At 57.7% G+C, this 22071-nt stretch overlaps 1 protein-coding gene across 1 annotated transcript; it reads right to left on the bottom strand.

Moving 5' to 3' along the window:
• Positions 1-1241: 1241 nt before the first annotated feature.
• On the bottom strand, positions 1242-12049 carry SLC29A2 (solute carrier family 29 member 2). Its single transcript, XM_045855261.1, has 12 exons — positions 9314-12049; positions 8970-9051; positions 7404-7564; positions 7054-7193; positions 6538-6672; positions 5843-5940; positions 5532-5616; positions 4866-5002; positions 4265-4370; positions 4074-4159; positions 3124-3323; positions 1242-2548 (listed from the first exon to the last, which is right to left on the bottom strand). The coding sequence occupies exons 1-12, from the start codon at positions 9340-9342 to the stop codon at positions 2437-2439; spliced, it is 1371 nt and encodes a 456-aa protein (XP_045711217.1). The 5' UTR covers positions 9343-12049; the 3' UTR covers positions 1242-2436.
• Positions 12050-22071: the final 10022 nt, after the last annotated feature.

The following is a 22071-nucleotide window of genomic DNA, read 5'->3' as shown; positions in this document are numbered from 1 at the left end:
AACTGAGATCCCGTGGTTTCCCCCTTCACCCACTAACACGCGGTGTGGTGGATTACACGGGTGAATTTCTGTGCCCTGAAAGGGCCTGGCTCTGAATCCAGGACTCCGGGTCAGTGCGCATGCACCTAACCGCTAAGGTTAATGGCCACTGTAGAGACAGGCGGCCTCTCCCTCCTGTATCCCTCCGCCTCTCTCCCATCCCATTTAGTATTCGTCACTCAGGTCCTTTGTCTTCTGTCCAGAAACCACCGCTCCCGCCTCACCCTCTCCTTTCTCCCTTCCCTCACACTCTGAAGGCTTCCCCACCCTACCCCCGGCCAGAAGTCCCCACGGCTCCCTGAACACGCCACATCCGTGCCTTCTGCACTCTCTAGCACCTCTGCCTGGGACGCCCTCTCCCCAGTCCAGCCCAGAAAACTCCTATTCATCCCTCAAAGCCCAGCTGGGGGAACGCCTCCTCTGAGATGGCATCCGTGAGCTCACAGGGGCATCCGTGGCCCTCTTTGGGAACCTCGCATCCCACACTGCTGCGGGGCCCTCACTAGTTCCCTGCCACTTCCCATTGCCTTGGGAGCAGGGACCACGTCTCCTTTGCTCCAGGGTCCTAAGGCCAGCCTGGGTCCAGCACAGTGAGTCGTGGTTGAAGGAATGAATCCTTGCTTGGAATCTTCCGTGAGGCCAATTCATTTCAGCTACCAAAGTCATGCATTGCTTCCTTTTCCTCTGACAGCAAAACAGCCCCTGGCTTCTGAGCAGGGGGCCCTACCGGCTCAGCTCCTGGTGCATAACAGCTGCCAGGGACTGTTCACGGAGGCAGGACAGCAAGGGGGCAGCAAGGCCAGTGCCTGCCATGGCAAACAAACAGAAACCTTGCTTTTCCCTGGGCTGGGCAGGGTGGTACAGGGGCGCGGTGAAGCAGGCCCCTCCTCCGTCCCTTCAGAGAATGGGCTGGCCGCCTCTGGAAAGCTCCATTTCTGACAAAGGGGGCGCCTGCGGTGGGGCGTGGAGGAGACCGGTGGAGGGGAGGGGCGATCATCGTCCACGCAGCCCGGTGCTCTGTCCAGGGGTACGGGGCTCCTTGAAGGTCAGTCAATACCCCTGGCCATCGCAGGGATGCCCGTACATCTCTGCCCTTCTTGGGGTCTCAGCCATCCCATCTGCCAAATGGGTCCAATCATCCCTACCCCACCCGGCTCACCAACGCCAAAAGAGCTGAAAGCACTTCGGAAAGAAAGACTCAGTGAATTCATTATACAAACGAAGAGGATTGTTATTAGACCCAGGGGCAGGGTCAGAGAGGAAAACAACAAAAAGGTGGAATGAGCCCTTCACTGGGCGTTGCCCCACAAAACAAAGTTGCCGGTTCAATTCCCGGTCAGCGTACATGCCTGCGATGGGGGGTTCAGACCCCGAACATTGATCAGTTGCCTCTCGCATGCCCCTAACCAGGGACCTGGCCCGCAACCCAGGCGTGTGCCCCGATGCAACCAAACTGGTGACCTTTCCCTCTGCGGACCATGCCCAACCCACTGAACCACACCGATCAGGGCTCACCGTGCTGTTTTGATCCCTCCTTCTCCCTGCTGCCCCACTGTATTTAAAAAAAAAAAAAAAAGGGTGGAGTAAGTGCCTGGAGCTCTGCCTTGAGCCCCCTGAGGAAGAGAAGCAGGAATGGGTGGGAAGAACAGCACCTACGAGGAGGGAGGTGGGGGCTGGGTCCCGGCTCTGCCACAGACTGGTCACTTCCCCCGGGACTCAGTTTCCTTACCTTGTATGAAGGGGGGCAGGTACAGTCCCTGCCTGGCTCCTTCTGAGGGCCTCAGCTCCACTTTGTGAGAAAGCGGGTGGGAGGGCTTTGCCAGCTGCGTGGCACAGTGCACGCAGGCAGGCAAAAACACTGTTTGAGGCCCAGAGGGTCCTTGGAGTGCCCTCAGCCCCCTGACGCCTTTTCCTTCTCCCTGCTCCCCTCAGCCTCCCTGGCATCCTGTCCTGGGGTCCGAGGCTTGACCGCAGGGCTGCCACCGAGCTCCTGCCCTGGGCTGGCCCAGCAGCCACTCCCTCAGCCAGTGGCTGCCTGTGGCCTCTGGTGCCCCTCGACGAGCGGGTTTGTTTCTTGTGATGGACGTGTACATGCGCTCCTGACGGCCCTTGGCCCTCTTTTCCCTGACTGCCCTCCTTTCGAGGAGCTCTCGTGTGTGCCTAAGTAGCCTGTCTCTGGGTGTCGCCTCCGTCCTGGGCGAGGGTTGGAATGACCGGTGGTGAATTCTCCCTTGCAGTACCCCCGGGGGGGCCGCCAGCAGCCCGGGGAGGAGACAGCACCCGCCTCGTCCCAGCACCCGCAGACCTGGAGCTCGGCTCGCCAACCCTCCGGGCTGGGGTCTCCGTGCCGGCCGGGCGGAGAGGAGAGAGCTGTTGGTGGAGCCCCGGCCGGGACCTTCAGAGCAGCGCCTTGAAGAGGAAGGAGAGGGAGGCTCCACAGGACAGCCCCAGGGACAGGAAGAACGTCATGAGGGCACCGGCCACCTCCTTCTCGTGGGGCAGCACCTGCCTAGAACGCACAGGGGTAGCGGCTCTTAGAAACGCTGAGCCGTCCGCTGAGCTGGCCCTGGCCCCGGTGCCCCCGGCCCTCCTCACAAGACACGCGGGTTCTCGTCTGGAGGGACCCAGCCTCCGGCTCCCGGTCACTGGGCCCTTCGCTCTGGACCTCGGCTTCCTGACCGGGGACACGAGGCCTCTGGACAAGGACATCTCTATCCCCAAACTGCCCCCCACCCCGTCACCTCTCTGGATTCTCAACTCCAGTGCCCCTTGAGAGCCCACGAACCCTGCTTTTGAGCAAAACTTCAGCTCCCCTTCGACTGATGGTTTTGGCAGCAGCCGGGCCCTAGCAAACGGCAGGCCGACCCACTTATTTCCCAGACCGGGGAGCTGAGGCCCAGAGAGGCGGCCCCGGGACCAAGTGCCTGGGTGGCTTCAGCAGACGGGCACTTCCCCAGTTCCCGGCCTGACCCGCAGCGTGGCCGGGAGACAGCTGGGGCCGGGCCAGGCGGAGCAGCAAGAGTCCTGCCCTGCAGGCTGGGTCCCCCCTCCCCGCTCCCAGGCCCTCCCCAGCCGTCCGCAGACCTGGGCGCCAGGCACATGGTGAGGGACACCAGGTAACCGTTGGAAACGGCAAAGAGCAGCATGAAGGTGATGAAGTAGGCGTCCTGCCGGAAGAGGACGGGCAGCCGGGACTTCTCGGGCACGTGGCACAGCATGAAGAGCGGGATGAACAGGATGCGCAGGCATACCAGCAGGGGCAGCAGCCGGCTGTCCTGGTCGGGCTGCGGCGGAAGCAAGCGGGGCTCAGGGTGGGCCCCGGGAGCAGGTCTCTCTGCCCCAGCGGTACCCAGGACAGACTCATCGCTCACTTCCCCTGAGCTACCCTACGTGAGCCAGCGAGGACCCCGCTCTAGGGCGTCTGGGGAGCGAGGGACTGGGCCAGGGCCCCCCAGCCATCAAGAACTAACTAGCCCGGGGCTAGCCTCCTTGCTCCTGGTCTCGGGCCCTGGTGTCTCCCTGGCAGAACTGGAAGAAGAGGCCCTAGACGGCGTCGCCGGTTTTCAAACGCAGTTCCTCCGACCACCCGCAGGGGTTCTGCAGACCTCTTTGGGGAGGGTGCGGCTGCTGACCAGCGTTGGCAGCTGGGGATCCGGGCCCCGTGCTCCTGGGATCAGTGCACCTCTGCTTCGGTCTACTTTGTGGAGCCTTCTCGAAATATTTCATTTAGTGAAGCGGCATCTTGGCTGGAAGCAATCCAGACACTCGGGAGCCTGTCCCCCCTCTCACGTGGTGCAGCCTCCACGTGACAGTCTCTGAACACGGAGGGCTGGGCCCCGGGCCGGATGCCAGGGACACAGGTCAACTGGACATCGCTTCTGGGGCCGGGGGCTCACTGCCACCCGTCGGGCTGTCCCACTGCCAGGCCCAGACCGGTCGGACCGTCCGGAGATCACCTTTCTGTGCCCTTTCACACCCTCTGACCACCACCTGCTTCCCAAAGCTGCCAGATCACCTGGCCCAGGTGTGCTCACCCACAGGAAGTAGGAAGTCAGGCTCCGCCCCAGCCAGTCCATGATGTTGAAGAGAAGGAAGCAGCAGATGGGGTTGAAGAACTGACCTGGGAGAGAGAGAGGAGGCTCCTTCTGGTCCTGCCTCCCCTCTTCCCCCTCTCCCCTCACCCCCACCCCCGCCCCGCCCCGCCTGGCCCCTTCCCGACACTCACTCCACTTCCCGGGACCGGCGGAGCTGGTCACCATGGCTGTGATGGCGGGGAAGACAGACAGGGTGACTGTGAAGACCAACACAAGGCACAGCGCCACCAGCCAGATCTGGAGCCGGAGGCAGGGTTGTGAGCAGGCGGGGCGGACCTGGGGCCCCGCGCTCAGCCCCGACCCTCCTGTGACAGCCCTGGCCTGGCCTGGCCGGCATGGCTCAGCCGACTGAGCGCTGGCCTGCAAGCCAAAAGGACACCAGTTCGATTCCCAGTCAGGGCACAGGCCTGGGTTGCGGGCCAGGGTCCCATTTGGGGGCATGCGAGAGGCAACCGATCTATGTTTCTCTCCCTCTCTTTCTCCCTTCTTTCTCCTCACTCTAAAAGTAAATAAATTGCAATTTTTGAAAAAAGAAGGAAAGTCTTGGCACAGGAGCAGAACATCTGGGCTCTGGTCGGTATCCCCGACCTACTGTGAATGACCCTGTCACCTCGGGGTGGACACGGTGACTCCTAAGGCCCCATTCCACTCCGAGTCTTTGGAGAGGGCTGGAGACAGCGGCCCTCTCTTCCCCGTGGGTTATGGCAGCTGTGGGTTCTGTTGAAGCCAAACCTTTCGGAGGACGGTGAAAACCAAAGGTTTTCCTGGCTTCTGGGGCTCCTCCGGCTCCGGCTGTGGCTCCTTCTCGGGGTCCAGATCCAGAATCAGGGCTGCCTTCTGAGGGCTGTTGGGAATCCCGTTCTTCTCGTCTGGGGCAAGAGGGGAGGGTAGGGTCATGCCGGTGACCCTTGCCCGTCGCAGGGAGATTCCCAGCAATTAAAACAAGTGACTGTCCTTCAGCCCCGGAAGTATGCTCAGCTGCTGTTTATTAAGCACGTACGTGTGTCAGGCAGATTAAGCACCTGAAGTGGATTATGTCACTGCCGTTGCTCTACAAGAAAGAAACGGCGGCTCAGAGGGGTTGAGTGACTTGCCTCAGGTCACACAGCTTGGGTGCTGTGAAGCCAGGGTTCAAACTCCGATGCATGTGGATGCAGACCTTGCGTACCTGAGGTTCTACCACCGCCCCGCTTTACAGGGGAGGGAGCTGAGGCCCAAAGAGCAATGGGGACGGTGTAATCCCACTGCCTTCTGCCCGTGCTCTTCTTCCTGCCTCTGCTCACACAAGGCTACTAGGGGGGAGGGCTCCAGTTGGGGGCAGAGAGGAAACGCTTCCCTGTGGCGGTGGCTCGAGGCTCCGCTGGGTCTCCACCTCCCCCAGCAGAGCCCGGGGCTCACCAGACGGGAGGAGCTCTGCTTTGGTCTCCAGCTCCCGACCTTGAGCCAGCGATGATTTCTTGGCCAGGTGGTAGCGGGCGAACTCCTGCAGGAGGAAAGCGTTGGCCCCGCCTGGCTTGGTGCGGGTGTCTGCATCCCTCCACACCCTGTTGGCTGAGAGGCTGGGGTGCCCCCGTGGCTGACTCCTGTGGGGATCAGGACTGGGCCCAGGTCCCCTCCACCTCCCCAGCCTCTCCTGGGGACTCAGACTCAGGTCTGGACTGTATCTGAGATGCTCTGAAGCGCAGCCCCGAGCCCAGGGCCAGGCTCACCAGGTGGGGCAGGCTCAGGTAACACACGATGGATACGAGGACGCCCACACAGGGCGTGATGAAGTACCCCAGGGCAGAGGTCTGGGCATCCACACCACCTGCGCAGAAACTGCAGCTGCAGGGGCGCGGCGGCTGGTCCCACCGGCTCCCACAGGGCTGACCACTCTGGTCCCACTCCCTGGTATGACCTCCTCAGGGTCACCTCCGGCCCCTTCCACTCCTCTCGCTGACAAACCCGGGACTCTCTCACCCTTCCCTCTGGGCCATTTTCTTGCGCACCTACTATGTGCTCGTTGTTATCACTTGCTCCTTACACTCTGAGGATGGAGCTATAATAACCATCTCGGTGAGGAAGCAGGGAAACTGACACAGGTTAGGAGCCTCGCCCGGCACCCCCCACTAGGGAGCCGAGGAAGTGGGATTTGAACACAAGTCTATCTGGACCCCAAACCTGTCCCTCCTTCCCTCAGCCTCAACCTGCTGCTACTGCATCCCAGTTGGCCTCAGCAACCCGCGCCTGGCCCCACGTTCCCCCAGTCGTCACCCAGTCGCTGTCTCGCTGCAGAACCCGGGAGCCCTGCTCCGGACCCCAAACCCAGTCCCCAGCGCCCCGTCACCTCAGGCTCCACCCATAACCCCAGGCACCTCGCTCCTGGCACTCTCCTGAGCCCCAGGGGCCACCCAAGTCTACTCACTGGCCATGGACATGACCATGGCAAGGGCAGCGAAGATCCCAGCCAGGCCCTGGCCGCTGAGGAAGAGGGTGCTGTAGGTGGAAGGCATGGTGCCCAGCTGCCCGAAGAGGCTGCCTTGCAGGACGGCACAGAAAGCTGCGGAGGGACAGGCTGCCACTCAACGAGGCAGGCCTGGGGCTCCCTGGAGGAGGTGTCAGCAGGATGCACAGGGACTCTGGATGAGGCCGGCAGGCATAAGACCCCCGGCATTCTGGGGTAACAACCCGCCCTCCCAGGGCGCTCCTCTTCCGAGGTCTCAGGGCCAGGAGGCCAGCTCTCAGGCCGCTGTGGGCCTGGCACAAGGGGCCTCGCCTTTCCCTCGGGGCCTCAGTTTCTCATCAGGGACGTGGATGCTGCCACTGCTGCTGTCTTCCCCTTTCTGGATACATCGGTCCTTTCAGTTACACAAGAGAGGCCGGGCCGAAGTCCTGGGTGGGGTGGGCCGGCTGGGAGGTGGGCGGGGGCAGTGGCACTCACAGTTGATGAACCAGACGGAGGCCATGGTGATGGAGAAGAAGGGTCGGGGGCTCATGTCCACCCTGACCAACGCCGCCGTCAGGGCGAAGAGCAGCAGGATGACCAGCAGGCTACCCAGAATCCGCACCGTCTCAGGGATGCTGCACATGGCGGGGGGGCGCACGGTGAGTGTGGGCGGGGCCCAGCTGGGCAGAGGGAGGTGGGCAAGAGACTCAGCCAGGGCTGGACAGTGAGAGGGGGGAGATGCAGGGGGCGTGGAGGAAGGACGGGGGATCTTCCCTGGACCCAGATGCAGCTGTCTCAGCAGGGGTGGGGGGTGGCCTGGGAGGGGGCCCGGGCGGGCCTCTCACCACTGGTACAGGAAGGAGTTGAGAAGCGTGAAGAGCAGCAGGGGCAGCTGGGACAGCAGCGTCACCCAGTTGTTGAAGTTGAAGGCGTCTGCAGGGCCACTGTGGTTGGTCCCCAAGGTCCCGTTGGTGCTATTGGCCACCGCCAGCCGCCCCTGGAAGTACTGCCAGGGTGCCAGGAGAGCGGGGACAGAGTCACCACACAACACGCCCTCAGGAACCCCCCCAGCCTCCTCCTTGCGCAACCCCCCTCCCCCAATGGGATGGCTCGGTTAATGTCTGTGGGGACTGTCTCTGTCCTTGCACTGTCCCCAGCGCCTGGCACACAGTCGGAGCTTGGTGAACGTGCACTGAATTGAACAGCTGACGTCTGGGACAGAGCCCAAGCCCTAAGGACCTGCAGCCGGGGGCCTTGCTCCACCCCCAGACCACCCTCCTCGTCTGTGCCCCAGCGCCAGCCCCCACCCCCACTCCGAGGCCGCTTCTGGATTCCCGAGTATTCACCGAGGGCCACAGCCAGCCAGGCTCCGGCTTAGTGCTGACCAGCTGCATCCTCTCTGGAGCCCAGGCCTGCTCAGCCTCCCCCCCCGCCCCCCCCACGGCTCCCTATGGCCTGCAGGGCAAAGCCTCTGAGTTTCGGAGCAGCCTTGGGGGCCCTTTGGAACCAGAGCTCCCTTTTGTGCCCCATCTCCGGCTTTGTCCCACTGAGCTCCAGGCACCCCTTTCTCCAAACAGGCCAGCACCCCTCTGCCTCCGTGCCTTTGCCAGGCTGCCATCTCCGTCTGGCATGCTCCCTCCTCTTCTTGCCTCCCTCGACATGCTGTACTCCCCTTCTCCCAAGTTACAAGCCACCTCCTCTCCGGAGCAGAAGGGACGCTCCCTCTCCCGGGGACCCACAGGACCCTGCTGCAAGCCTGGGGTGCCCCAGGTCGGGGGACCTTATTCACTACTCTTTGGTACCTGCCCATCTTGCTGTCAAGACCAAGGGCGGATTCAGGTTTGCATCTCCAGGGCCCGGCAGAGAGCCAGGCTCGGAAGAGCTTCTGGAAAGCTGTGCGGAATAACCCAGCTGCAGAGGGAACCATGCCCTCCATTGCTGCCTTCCCCAGAGAGATCACAAGCTCGTGAGGACAGGGCCTCCCTGGTCTGTCTCCTCCCGCACTCCCCTCCCCGCGCCGCCCAGCGGACGGGGCCGGCCCACACACAGCAGGTGCACATCAACGATCTGTTGGATGGATGGGGGGTAACTTATACTACTTCAAAGAAAACCAAAGGCTCGGGTAGGCCAGTTTTGGAGTGACTAGCCCAGGAATAATGAATGATACCCAGCTTCCTGAGCTGGTGGTCTTGCCCCTCTAGGAGCCCCGGGGCCTCGAAAGCTCGCCTTTCCTAGACCCCAAAGGGGCACCTTCCCTCTCAGTGGTTTCATGCTTTGGCAGACACACGGGCATAGTGAGAAGGCAAAGTCCGCATGGTAGGGAAAGGCCTGGCGTGCCTAGGGTCCGAGGCGGCTGGAGGGACAGACGGTGGCTGTGGCCTTGGGGCTGTCACTCCAGCCGCCAGTCTCACCGGGATGGCCGTGATGAAGAAGTTCCAGGGAAGGAGAGTGCCCAGCCCAAGGATAAAGAAGCTGATCCCAACCAGGTGGTACCTGTGGGGATCAGGCAGAAGGTCACCCCGAGGGCGCACGCAGCTCCTCGGCCGCCCCTCCCGTCCCCGTCCCCGTCCCCGTCCCCGCTGGGGAGCGGACTACAGCCCCCATCGCCCCGGCGAGGACAGCGCAGGCAGGCGGCTGATGGGAACTGTAGTCCCATCCTCTCAGCTTTGTGCCTCGGAACGCCCCGAGGAACCTGGTCTGCGCCGCCTACCGCCATCAGTATTTCCGCACTCAACCCTCTCGGCCCCCAACTCGCCTGTCCTGCGGGGTGTCTCCTCGCTCCATGGCAGTCCAGCGGGATGAGCCTGGGTGGGAGAGCGGGGCGGGGCACAGGGGTGCGCCGCACCCGCACCAGCGCGGACCGAGGGTGGGGGATCGGTCTCTCGGAAAGGGGAGGGAACAGGCGTGAGTGGAGGAGGGAGTCGCAGACCAATTTCCTGGGGTCTGGGACTCGGTCTGCGCGGACCTCGGCTCCGCCCCCGAGGCGGGACCGAGAGAGACGCACCGCCCCTCCCAGACCCGATGGTCCGGGATTCCAGCTGCGGGCGCAGGACCCTTTCCCACACCGACCAGAGCGGTGGGCTCGGCCCTCTGCGGGCGGGGTGAGGCAGCTAGCGCCCCCTAACGTGAGAGAACCACGGGCGATAGTGTCACCCGAGCAGGGCGGTGCCAAGGAACCCGGAGAGTCTGTCGCCAGCGGTCCTGAGCCAAGTTGGGGGCTTCGTGAGGCCGGGGAGAGGGCCAGGTGCCTGGGCTGACCGTCTGGAAGATGGACAAACAGACGGACCCTGCTACGCCTCTCAATGCTACACACAGCGCAGGCATGGGCCCCGGGGAGTCGTCTGAGCGGGCTTCTCGTGGGCGGCGAGGCCAAACTGTGTCCCTCGTCCTGTGCACAGAGAAGCCCCCTGACAAAGAAGTATGTCAGTAGCGTCAAGGTTGAGAAAGCCTGGCAGAGGCTGTGCTGGTGGTGGCTCATATTTTAGCCTGTAAATTACAGGATGACAAGCTGGAATTGGGACGGAACCAAAGGACAACGAACAACAGCCGGAAATGGGTGTGACGGCAAATGGAACAGTTGGCAAGTAATAGAGCGACGCTCCGTCGCTGGGTGTGGTTGTTGATGTGTTGCTGGGGCGTCTGGGGACGAGAAGAGGACACGTAAATGTGGGGTGACAGAGTGGGGGTGGCAGCCGTGGTGCGCTGGCTCTCCCCACACCTCACCCCACCCCTTGCTTTCCTGCACTTCAGAGGCTGGAAAGAGAACCGCTCGGCTCCCTGGGCTCGTTTGTAGCTCAGCTTCTGTGTGACTTCGGTCCCACCGGCCACATGTGCTGCGTGAGGCCTGACCTCGGGGCTGGGTCATGGTCACGCGTGTGGGCAGCAGTCAAGAGGCTGCGTGCCAGGCACGGTGGTCTCTGCGGCCAGCAGTTCTGGTGCTGACTTCCCGTCTGCAGATGCCAGACAACGGTTCCCAGGACCCGCACGCCAACGGCAGCTTCCCAAGGCTCAGCCAAAGTGGTGTAACTCCAGAGAGCCAGCAGTTGGGACGGAGGGTCCTCCAATGCGGGGGCGTTTCAAAGGTCGTTTCTGAAAGCCCAATTGAGAGCCCAGGTCTCCGGTCCTCCCAATTATTCTATACACAGAAAATCCCTACACGGAATCCCTCAAAGTTCGACGTGGCGAGAGTAGCTTCCGCATTGGAACGCTGACTGATGAAACATAAATCGTATCCACAATGTAGAAAGGGGATCTTTCCTACTTATCAATGAGGAAAATCAGAAACTGAGCCAAAGACACGAACAAGCAGTCTGGAAGGAAAAACATGAATGGTCTGTATACACGGCAGGATGTTTGCCCTCATGGGTATTCAGGGAGACGGGCAGGGGGCCCCTAGGGCAGCTTGCGCGCCCACCAGACTGACAGTCTGCAGGACACCAAGCACTGGTGGGGGTACAGGCAGCTGCCACACAGCCCTGGCAGCAACAGAGGGACCACTGGGAGTTATCACCGAAGTAGGACTTTGATGCCCTGCAGTCCAAAGCCTCCCTCCTACGTAGCCCTGAAGCAGCATCTCCCAACTCTCTTTACACAATGGCAGACAGAAAAACCGCAAAAAGGTTAGCACATTGGGTAAAAAGGGGAAGTGGGGCCCTGGACACAGTGGGCCCCGCCCAGCCACCCCCAGGGCTGAAAATAACCGTACCCTTGTGCACCCGTGCGTACGCCTGTCTGCACGCCCGTCGGTAACACTGTCTCGTAAACCTTTGCGCATGCGCGTTAGAAGACACAGGCATGCATGTCCAGAGCAGCCATGTTCACCACCGCAGAAAACGAGACACTGCCCAGGAGTCTAGCAACAGCGGGATAGATCAACAAAGTGTGGCGCATTCCTGTAATAAGAGGCCACATGGCAGACAGGAAGGAAGAGCCGCCGCGGGCAGCGTGCCAACCAGCCCCGGGCCAGTCATCGGCGGGCCGCCTCTCAGCTCGCGTCTCTCCTGCGTCTGCCCTGCTCTGCCCTGCGTCGTGGCGAGGGGGCGGGACGCTGGGCACGTCTCCTTTTTGCCTGCAGGTACACAGGGCCTTATTGGCAGAGACCCTGGTTGGACCCTGCAGGGACAAAAGGCTCGTGTTCCTGGTTCTGGTGCTTTTGTTCTTCCTTCTGCCACAACGCAGCCAGCAGATATCCTCCCGGGGGCAGTGCCAGCACCCAGCAGCTGGTGCTCCGCTTCCCGGCCCCGCTGGTGGCACCTCCGTGAACTTCCCTGCCCCTCAGCTGACCACACTGCCCCCCAGCCCCTGCCCCAGTGAGGTCAGGATGTCAGCCTTGGTTGGGGGGAGGGCTCCTCCCAGGTACTCCCTCCCTTCTTGTAGACTCTTCTCAGGCCCAGAGGTAGTTGCTGCTTCATACATCCATTCGTCTTACCTGTTTAAGTTCCCCACTAACCTCTTGGTAGTTAAGCCCTGTTCACTTGTGAGTAATGCTCTATATTCATTTTTTTAGATTTTATTTATTTATTTTTAGCGAGGGAAGGGAGGGAGGGAGATAGAGATAGAGATAGAGAGAGAAACATCAATGTGCAGTTGCTGGGGGTCATGGCTTGCAACCCAGGCATGTGCCCTGACTGGGAATCGAACCTGCGACACTTTGGTTCCCAGCCCGTGCTCAATCCACTGAGCTACGCCAGCCAGGGCTATATTCATTTTTTCTTTTCTGTATAAATTACTGGTGTGGCTTCTGTCTCCTGAATGATAAACCCCCTCAAATGTATTGAATAAAAAAGTAAGTTGTAGAAAAATACATACAGTGTATTTGTAATTATATAAAATTCAAAAGCAGGCAAAACTAAGCAATATATTGCTTAAGGGTCCACACACATATGATAAAGTTATAAAGAAAAGCAGGAGGGTGAATTAGAAAAACAGCGTATTGGCTGTGAGTGGATTGGGAGGTGATGTGATCACGGAATTGTGGTATTTAACTTCTCAGATTGGGCTGTGAGTACAGGGATAAACAGGAATAAATGGGAATCCAGTTTATCACGATTCTTTAAATTGCTTGCACTGTTATACTTTTGTAGCAAAAACTCTAAGAAGTAATAGAATCTCCAAGAGCACGTTTATGCTGATAAATCAGAAAATTTACATTAAATGGACAAATTTATAAAACATATAATTTAGGAAACTGATTTCAAGAAGAAATAGAAAGTGTGTAGTCTTATAACCATTATATTAATTGAATCGGTGAGTTGAAATATTTCCACAAAGAGCAGATTTAGCCCAAATAAAATTGCAGAAGCAGATTATTCCGATCTTAAGCTCCTCCAAAACACACAATATTAGAGATTGTTCTCCCACTCACTTTATAATTCTGATATAACCTCAATACCAACGCACACCAAGAACAATACAAGAAAGAAAAAAAAATTAGATGCCAACCTTACTTGTGAACACAAATGCACAATTTTAAAGCAAAATATTAATAAACTGGGATAGAGGAGTAGGTAAAAATATAAATTTGGATCAAGTTGAGTTCGTCCCCAGCATGCAAGGACGGTGTGAGGGGCTCCTCGACACTCCTGCCGTCCAGCAGTGAGGACTTGTGTGCCTTCCCTCCGAATCCGAGTGGGTTCTACCTGTTGGGAGCACCTCGTAGATCAGAAATGGCGGTGTGTCCGTTTCCTTTCCTTAAACGGCTGTCCGCTTCCACGGCTTGTCTCTGGAGACGCCTGCTCTGGACATGGCCTGAGCTGCCGTGGTGAGAAGTCCAGCTCTCCCAGTGGAGAGTGCGCGTGCAGAAGGAGAGCGCCGGGTGATTTCAGTCTCCCAACCGCGCCCGCCCACGGGCCAGGACTGTGGGTGGAGCCATCGTGGACTCTCCGGGCCAGACCGCTCATTGGATGAGTGCCATCGCGTGACCGCCGAGTGGCTGACACACGGAACAGAAGAAGCAGTCTCCTGAGTGCCCCCAAATTCCCAACCCACAAAATCAGGAGGCGTAAGTGTCACAAGTGTGCACAGGTAAGCAGGTTCTTAGTGATCGAGGACAAAGAATGGAACCGAACACACAAAGTTCATAGAAGAGAACATGGGAGCAGGCCAACTCCAAGCAGAGATGGACCTCATGGGCTGGAGGGACTTTATTCTTATAGGGTGGATCCTTCCTGGCTAGTTTTGGTGGGCTTTTACTGAGTATATACAAGTAGTTGCATTACTTTAAAGCTACTGCGCATGTGGTTTCCCATGATCCTCCCCAACTGGCCACCAGGGAAGAGGGTCCCACAATGCTAGAGAATTAATCCCTGTTTCTCCTGGGGTCCCCCTGTACTAGGTTCACCTTTCCCTAAGCCAGAGAATTCTAGCTCTCCCTGCTAGAGATTGGTGAAAAAGAAAAGAGTTATTTATTCAAGTTATACAGACTAAAAGTAATGACTTAATGTCTTTGTCAAAATCCCAAAGTCCTGCCCTGGCTGGCGTAGCTCAGTGGATTGAGCGCAGGCTGCGAACCAAAGTGTCGCAGGTTTGATTCCCAGTCAGGGCACATGCCTGGGTTGCAGGCCACGGCCCCCAGCAACCACACATTGGTGTTTCTCTCTCTCTCTCTCTTTCTCCCTCCCTTCCCTCTCTAAAAAGTGGATAAATAAAATCTTAAAAAAAAAAATCCCAAAGTCCCTTGAAACACCCACAAACACACACAGTCCTTCCTTCCCCCCTTTGCCCAGTCTGGGGTACCGTATCTCAGGAGAAGAAATAGAAGTCCGTGGCTTGGGCAGCTCTCGGTTTTTCCTAGTAATTTGTGCTCAGCTGGCAGGCCTTCCTTAGTTCCCAGCACCACTGGTTGTGTTGCCAGGATCTCCAGCTAAAGCCGCGTGGTGATTCTTCTCATGGCTGCGGGGGGGGGGCGGGGCGGATCCCCCTTTCTGGGAGAGCGATGGCAGCTGCACCGAGGGGGCTAGCGCGGAGCTCACCGTGTCCTGGCCAGAGCAGGTGGCTGCGAGGTTGGCTGAGCCCGAGCAGTGAGAGCGCGGGCGCAGCGTGCGGAGGCCGGGCAGTGACCCGGTGCTCCCGAGTCACTTACTGGTGACCCCTTCTCGTGGCCGCGGCTGCAGAGCTGGCTGGGGCTGCATCGCTGACGGTGTCTACGCGGCTGCGGGAGTCCCCACTCTGCTAAAGCGGCAAGATTCTCTCCAATGGCTGCCGCGCCGGAGTTTAAATCCCCGAGCCCATCTTCCTCTGCATCCCCATTTCCGACTCCTCCCACGACTCCTCCCACACTCGGCCTCACAGGCCAGAGCTTTCAAAGCCTTCCAGCTTTAGTGGACTGCCATGCTGGGGCTGGGCAGGTGCGGCCCCATGTCATGGAACCAATCATCTCCAAGTTCTCACGCAGGTACAGGCACTGTAACCAGGGGAGTTGCCTCCCAGGCTCCATAACTAGGGCAAGTTACTTCCATTTCCCTGGCTCAGAGCTTGGCCAGAGCTATTTAACATATCTGTGTAACCAGCCAAAGGCCATAGATATGTTTAAAGACCACGCCAGAGGGCAGCTGCAAGGCTGTTGCTATGGGAAACAGCTCTCAATGGCCCTGCTCCATGTGTCCCTTCCCCTGGGGTGGAGGGTGAGGACATTCTATATATTTTTCTAATATTTCCTGGACACCTTGAGTTCTGAACTTCACCACAAATCCCTCTTTTGGGGACCCCCTGGCTGCACCCTCCTGCATAAGGAAATCATAATGGTTTTATGCTATGAGTTTTGGAGTCGCTTGTGGTGCGGCAGTAGATGACCAGGACAGGAGGTTTAAGAATAGACAGTTTCTAAAGGCGATTCACCATATTCATGAATCGAAGGAGAAAATTCTCAAGATCAGGTCAACAAATACAGAAAACGCACTTGATAAAATTCAACATCCACTCGTGATTTTCTTTAAAAGACTCAGCCAACTAGAGTTGAAGGCAAGCTTTCTTAACTTGGTATCTACCAAAACTACAGCAAACTCAATTAATGGCAAAATGTGGCAAGTTCTCACCCTAAAGTCAAGAACAAGAGCATTACTATCATTACTTCAGTTCAACACTACCCTGGGCGAGTGACGCCAGACAGGGAAAAGAGATAAAAGAGCCTACAGCTGATAAGGGAAAAACAAAACTAAGGTTTATAGGTGCCAGGAACGCCCTACGTGGTTTCAGAAGCTGTAACGCCCCGGAAGCTAAGGCTGAGTAAAGGACCTTGGGACCATAAACCACTAAGAAGACAAAGCTTATCTTCCTGGCTGGGGCGCCCACCTCTGCCCCCTTTACTTCACTCTGCCTGGCCCCAGGCAGATGACTGGCTAGCCAATGACAGGTTAAGATTCCTCAAGGGGAAAAAAAAAAGATTCCTCAAAGGAGGGATGACCTAAGACAAGCCAGGCTCAGTCACATGATGAGGCCATCAGGGAAGGACTTGGGGGGCTACAGAAAAAGGGGGTGATGGACCCTTGCCCCTTGGCTTTGCCATAGCCTGAGTCCTCATTCTGTCTGTGAGAAGTGTCCTCATCTCTTGGCTGCCTTACTCCCCCTGCCCGACTTCAGCCTGAAACAATGACGGGGGGCGGCGCAGCCCTGGGCAGGAATGGACGGTTTCCCAGGGAGATCAAGCCTAGGAAAGAACGCATAAAATCCTGTAAAACCTGCTTTGCTAAGAATGCCCTCAATTGTCTGATAAGCGTCCAAGCATAAAATGAGTTTGTTTCCCAACGTTTTATGGCCCTTTGGCTATCTGACCCTTATGAGAATAAGCACTCATAGTCCTTTGAATGTAATTGTTTGATCCTTACCACCTGACAATGACTAGTGAGCTTTACCTGCATTCCTGTGCAAATGGAACCCAATAAAAGCCCACTGAGGAACAGGCTCCTGACCCTTCTCCTCTGAGAGATCAGCCACCTTTCCTCCCCAAGCAGATCCTGTCTTGGTAGACTGATTCTCATCCGTGACAGCCGGGGGCTCTGCTGGACAAAGCTCCCCTACATGATTGTCTACGTGGAAAATATGAGGTCTGTCCAGAAAAAGTCGAGCCATTGTTAATATAATGAGAACTGTTTGCATGACATCGATGTAACCTGGCAGGCAAGGAGAGTGGCTGGGATGCACAAGCATGAACAATGACGACTTCACTGTACTGGCCAGTGGGGGCAGGAGATGCCATTGAGTAAGCCCATGTACTGTGTGGCCATTGCATTCAAAATGACTGAGTGAGCAGAGGAGCGAATCTGCACCAAATTTTGCATTAAGCTTGCACATTCTCCCATGGAAACTATTTGGATGGTTCAGAAGGCCGCGGCTGCGGGCAGCTGGCGATTGGCAGCTTCACCCCGACAGCACGCCTGCTCACACGTCACGTCTGGTGCAGTTTTTTTGGCAAAACATCAAATCATCGGGTGGTGACTCAGCCCCCCTACAGCCCAGATTTGGCGCCCTGTGACTTCTGACTTTTCCCAAAACTAAATTCACCTTTGAGAGGGAAAAGATTACAGATCATTGATGAGGTTCAGGGAAATACGATGGGGCAGCCGATGGCGACTGGGAGAACTGTGTGAGGTCCCAAGGTGCCTACTCTGAAGGGGGCTGAGGTGTCCTTGTCCTTTGTATAATGTTTCTTGCATCTTCTTCAATAAATGTCTCTATTTTCTCACAGTGTGTGGCTGGATACTTTCTGGACGGGCCTCATACCCTTGCGCATGCAGACAAATGATTACATTTAATGAGGCAGCTGCTCAAGGAGAGTGGCTACGGATCAATATATGATATCAACTATATGTCCCTGCACTAGCTTTTAAAGAGTCAGAAAATGCAACTTTGAGAAGCTACTGTGTTAACAACAGGAGAGCCTCCCGCACCAGCAGGTTCATCCAGATGTGAAGGCGCTGACCTGTGAGGACACATTTTCGCCATCGGCATTAGGCACAGTCTAACAGCGCCATTTCATTAACAAATGGCACTTTTTTTTAATCATAGTTTTTTAAAGATTTTATTTATTTATTTTTTAGAGAGGGAAGGGAGAGAGAAAGAGAGAGAGATAGAGAGAAACATCAATGTGCAGTTGCTGGGGGTCATGGCCTGCAACCCAGGCATGTGCCCTGACTGGGAATCGAACCTGCGACACTTTGGTTTGCAGCCCGCACTCAATTCACTGAGCTACGCCAGCCAGGGCCAAATTGCACTTTTTCTGCTTTCTTGCCAGACCCCTTTCTCCTGGCTTCTAAGTAGTGACCCCGAAACGCCTGGACTTGCACAGCGCCCCCCACACCCCGCACCCACATCCCGCCAAAGTCGGACGCGGCCCCTCTCCTGGCCCCATCGCCCTGCCCACTGGCCCTGTCCTGCCAGGCCTCTGGGCTTCGTAGTTCAGCACCAGCTCAACCTCCCAGACTCTCGGCCTCTTCTCTCGGGCTTCCCTTTCCTGCTTTCTTCAGCCCAAAGCGGGACCTCTCTTGAGGTCACTGCTCCTCTGAAGCCTCAGAAGTTCTGGCTACTTTTTTCCCCCACTGCTCGTATCCCAGGAAGGGGACTTGATGTTCTCCTCGACCCACGGCTTCCCTCCTCTTCCCTTATGCCTCCCAGCTTTGAACTTCACACCGCTGGGTTATATCCCCTAGGGTTCATCATTGGTATTGACTCCCTCGACACACTCGCCCCTTTCCTGCTCACTCCATCACATATGGCCTTTGAGAACAGACAAACAAACAGCCCTGGCTGGTGTGGCTCAATGGATCAATTCCCAGTCAGGGCACATGCCTGGGTTGTGGGCCAGGTCCCTGGTGGGGAGCATGTGAGAGGCAACCACACACTGATGTTTCTCTCCCTCTCTTTCTCCATCCCTTCCCCTCTCCCTAAAAATAAATAAAGAAAATCTTTTAGAAAAAGGAACAGCCCTGGCTGGCGTAGCTCAGTGGATTGAGCATGGGCTTCGAACCAAAGTGTCACAGATTCGATTCCCAGCCAAGGTACATGCCTGGGTTGCAGGCCATAACCCCCAGCAACCTCACATTGATGTTTCTCTCTCTATCTCCCCTCCCTTCCCATCTCTCTAAAAAAAAATAATAATAATAAAATAAATATTTAAAAAAAGGAACAAAAGAAATCCTTTAAACAAATACACAAAAAAACACCACCCACCCACGGTGACCCAGTAGAGACGGAGCTGGGAGGCTTAAGTGCCTTGACTTCCTTCTCCCCCTGCCTCCTGTTCTCTGACGCCTGTTGGCCACGTCGCCTGGCAACAAAGAGGCTAAGCGGCTGATTGACACCATTACAGGGATCACACAGGGATCACCTCCCTGGGCACCCGACAGACCAGAGAGGGTGGAGAGTGGGCCGGGGGGAGCCAATGAGAAATGCCCAGCACCGCAGATTAGTGGGGGAAGGCCCCCTCTCTTCTAAGAAAGAGATCCCGGATGGGGAGACCTGCTGCCTCTTTCTCCCCTGGACACATTGCTCCCTCTGGACACAACGCTCGGGACCGCTGAAGTCGCCCTGGGCCCCCTCAGAGGAGACTCTCACAGTGAGCCCATCGGAACAGAGAGAGGGCGTGACCCCGGGTCCTTGGCGGGATCCTCCAAACTCTGAGTCCACTGCCCTTCCTCTGGGTCTCCCTGTTTGTGAGATGTCACGTGTAACTATTTTTAAGCCACCCTGAGTTGGTTTTCTGTCACTTGCAGCTGAGTGCCCGATACGCGGATGAGGGTTAGCCGCCTGGAGAGACACTCTACCCACTAATTGATGAATTTCTAGGGATTCAAATTTATCTATTTATATGTGGTACCTGTGAAACTATATAATAACAAAAGGTTCCCTGTTAGAAATATATTGCTAAACATTCATGCTGAGAATGCGACATGCAATGCTGATCCCGGTAGAGAGAGTGTTGGCGCAAGCGCAGTTCACCGCCACCATGATGGGCTGTCACAGGGCAGCCCCTGGGGCCCGTGGTGTGTTAACTGCTGCATTCAGGCCCCAGTTGGGGCCCCCTTGCACGCACTCCGTTTGCCTGTAGCTCCGCAGCCTCCTCCCGCTCCGGCTGTGAGCTGCACGCATAACTTGCTCGGCCAGACAGAAAGCGAAGAGAGTGACACAGTGTCCTCGTCTGTGGTTTGGCCTCAGAAGGCTCTGCACGCTGCCTCTCCCCAGGGATCCTGCCGCCTCTGTGCGCACGAGCCCAGGCCCAGCAGCTGGAGGGGGAGAGACCACGCAGAGGAGGGCTCAATGGCCCACCTGACACTGGGCTGGACCGGCCTGCAGCTGACCCCCAAACACAGAAGACCCCAGCCCAGACGAGCGCAGTCACTGCCCAGCTCGCAGCTGACCACACAGCGTCAGCCGGACACTTCCCAAACCAGCACTGTCCGGCTGCCCCACAGACTCTGCACAATAGATGTGCACTTCCTTTTTCCTTTTTTAACTGTAGTTTTTCCATGACCATGCAGTTCCCTCGCACACCCCACCCCCGCCCGCAGTCGCGTGTGCTGTCTCCAGCCGCCATGTTTCGGAGCTGTGTGTTGCAAAGCGGTAGCTCGCCGACCGAACACCTCGAGCACCGGCCAGTTGGAACCGGTACCGTGCGGCCAAGACTGGCCCCGCCGACTCCAGGGACAACGTGGAAACGTCCGTCCTCGGTCAGCAGCCCATGCACGCCGCGTGGCGTGCGGTCGGCTTGTGGGAATTCACTAGACAGGGCTCCGCCCGAAAACGCGCACGAGATGGCCCTTCGCCCCGCCCGGCGGGAGCCCGAACTGAACGCCCCGGAAAACCGCAGCTCAGAGGCCGCGGCTCTGTGCCCATCCCGACCGCCATGCTGCTAAAACCTTGGGTGTGGAGCAGGGCCCAGGGAGCCGCTCCATCAGGGACAGATGTGGGGTGAGTGGGAGAGGACACACGGACGGCCGTGACCTAACCGGGGCACGGTGTGCGGACAGCAACCTCTGATCCCCAACTACGGCACCGGGAGCGGGGGGGCTGGACCCCAGGACCCTCGTGTCAGGAGTCGGAGAGCGTCTACGCGGACAGCTGCAATCGCAACCCTTGTAAGACAAGGGGGGCCACCCCGGTATCAGTCGACAGCTGCAGGCGGCGGTGGGAACGCGTTTAGGAGGAGCTGCCTGGGACACAGGTGGCTCTCAGCGGCTTCGTGCAGCCCCTGTCCGGGCAGCCACGGCGGCGGCAGACCCGCTAACGGGCTCGTGGGGACACAGCAGAGCCGCCAGGGTGACGGAAACGCGTTAACCAGATGGTGCCCCTCGAATGGGACGAGATGGCCACTGACGGGCCTCGGAAGCCCAGGGTCCAGGAAGTGGAGTTACTGTCACCCGCGTGGGGATGACACGCCTCACCGCTGCTGGGTCACTGCAAAGTCCTGAAAAACCTAAATCACGCTGGCAGCAGCGCCCTCAACTGGAGCCTTGGAAAGCCAGACCACCAGCCCCTTGGGTTTCCTGCAATGGTTTACATGCAAGTCCTTGGCGTGGGGGCGCGGGGGGAGTCAATGGAGAGTAATGTGGGGGAGGGGCGGCGGAGACAGGGGTGGCAGCAGGGGGCGCAGAGGTTTTAAATCTCCATAAATCTCCACTTAAAATCAGAGCAACTGGCTAATAAAACTTATTACATGGTCAAAGTTTATAACATAACTAGATGACAAGGTTCACCCATTCACCCCAAAATACAAGCCAGTAAACACCAACCGCCAGCTGCCCCCCGCCCCCCCCCCCCACACCAACCAGCCTGGAGTCGGTGTCTCTGCAGGGAAACGTGGACCTGGAGACAGTTATTCGCCGAAAACAGGGCGGCCCAGTCCGGGAACAGTGAGCTGAGCCCGGAAGGCGTTCTTCTCGCCCCAGCGGCAGACGTGAGCAAGGGGCCGCACAAGCGGGCAGACAGTGTCAGAAAACACCGCCACCGCGTGGGGTGCACAGCGTGTATTTATACCCATGTGTCCACGGAGAGGAATTGGCGCACGCAGCTGCTAGGGGCTCTCCAAGCCCGGGGAGCTGGGGGAGAGTCCCTGCCCTCCCCTGACCCTGGGCGGCTGCATTGACTCATGGGGGAGGGGCCTTGGAGGGGCCAGCTCCTCAGCCCCTCTTACTAAGGAGCAAGGTCGCACAGGGGTGCGCTGGACTCCCCATTGTCCTGCCACCTCATCCTGACACATCCCTAGACCAGGAGCCCAGAGAACGGCACTCTGTCCGCGGCTGCCGAAACTTCAGGAGAAACATTTAACATCTCTGAGTCTTAAAATGGGAATAGTTTTTGTAAAGTGGGACTAGTTTTTTAATCCTCACCCAAGGACATTTTTTTCTCTAGCTTTTAGAGGAAGGGAGAGAGGGAGAGCAAGAGAGAGAGAGAGACAGACAGATCGGTTTGGTTGCGTCCTTGTATGTGCCCTGACCTGGGATCAAACCCACAGCCTAGGTCTGTGCTCTGGCTGAAACCAGCTGAGCCGCAGTGGCCGGGGTTGAGGACAGTTTTAATGAGCGC

This window comes from Phyllostomus hastatus, unplaced genomic scaffold, assembly GCF_019186645.2.
Source record: "Phyllostomus hastatus isolate PE091 unplaced genomic scaffold, TTU_PhHast_1.1 phas_scaffold_11, whole genome shotgun sequence".
NCBI lineage: Eukaryota > Metazoa > Chordata > Mammalia > Chiroptera > Phyllostomidae > Phyllostomus > Phyllostomus hastatus.
The sequence above is the reverse complement of the archived record's forward strand: the minus strand, read 5'-3'. Positions and strand labels throughout refer to the sequence as shown.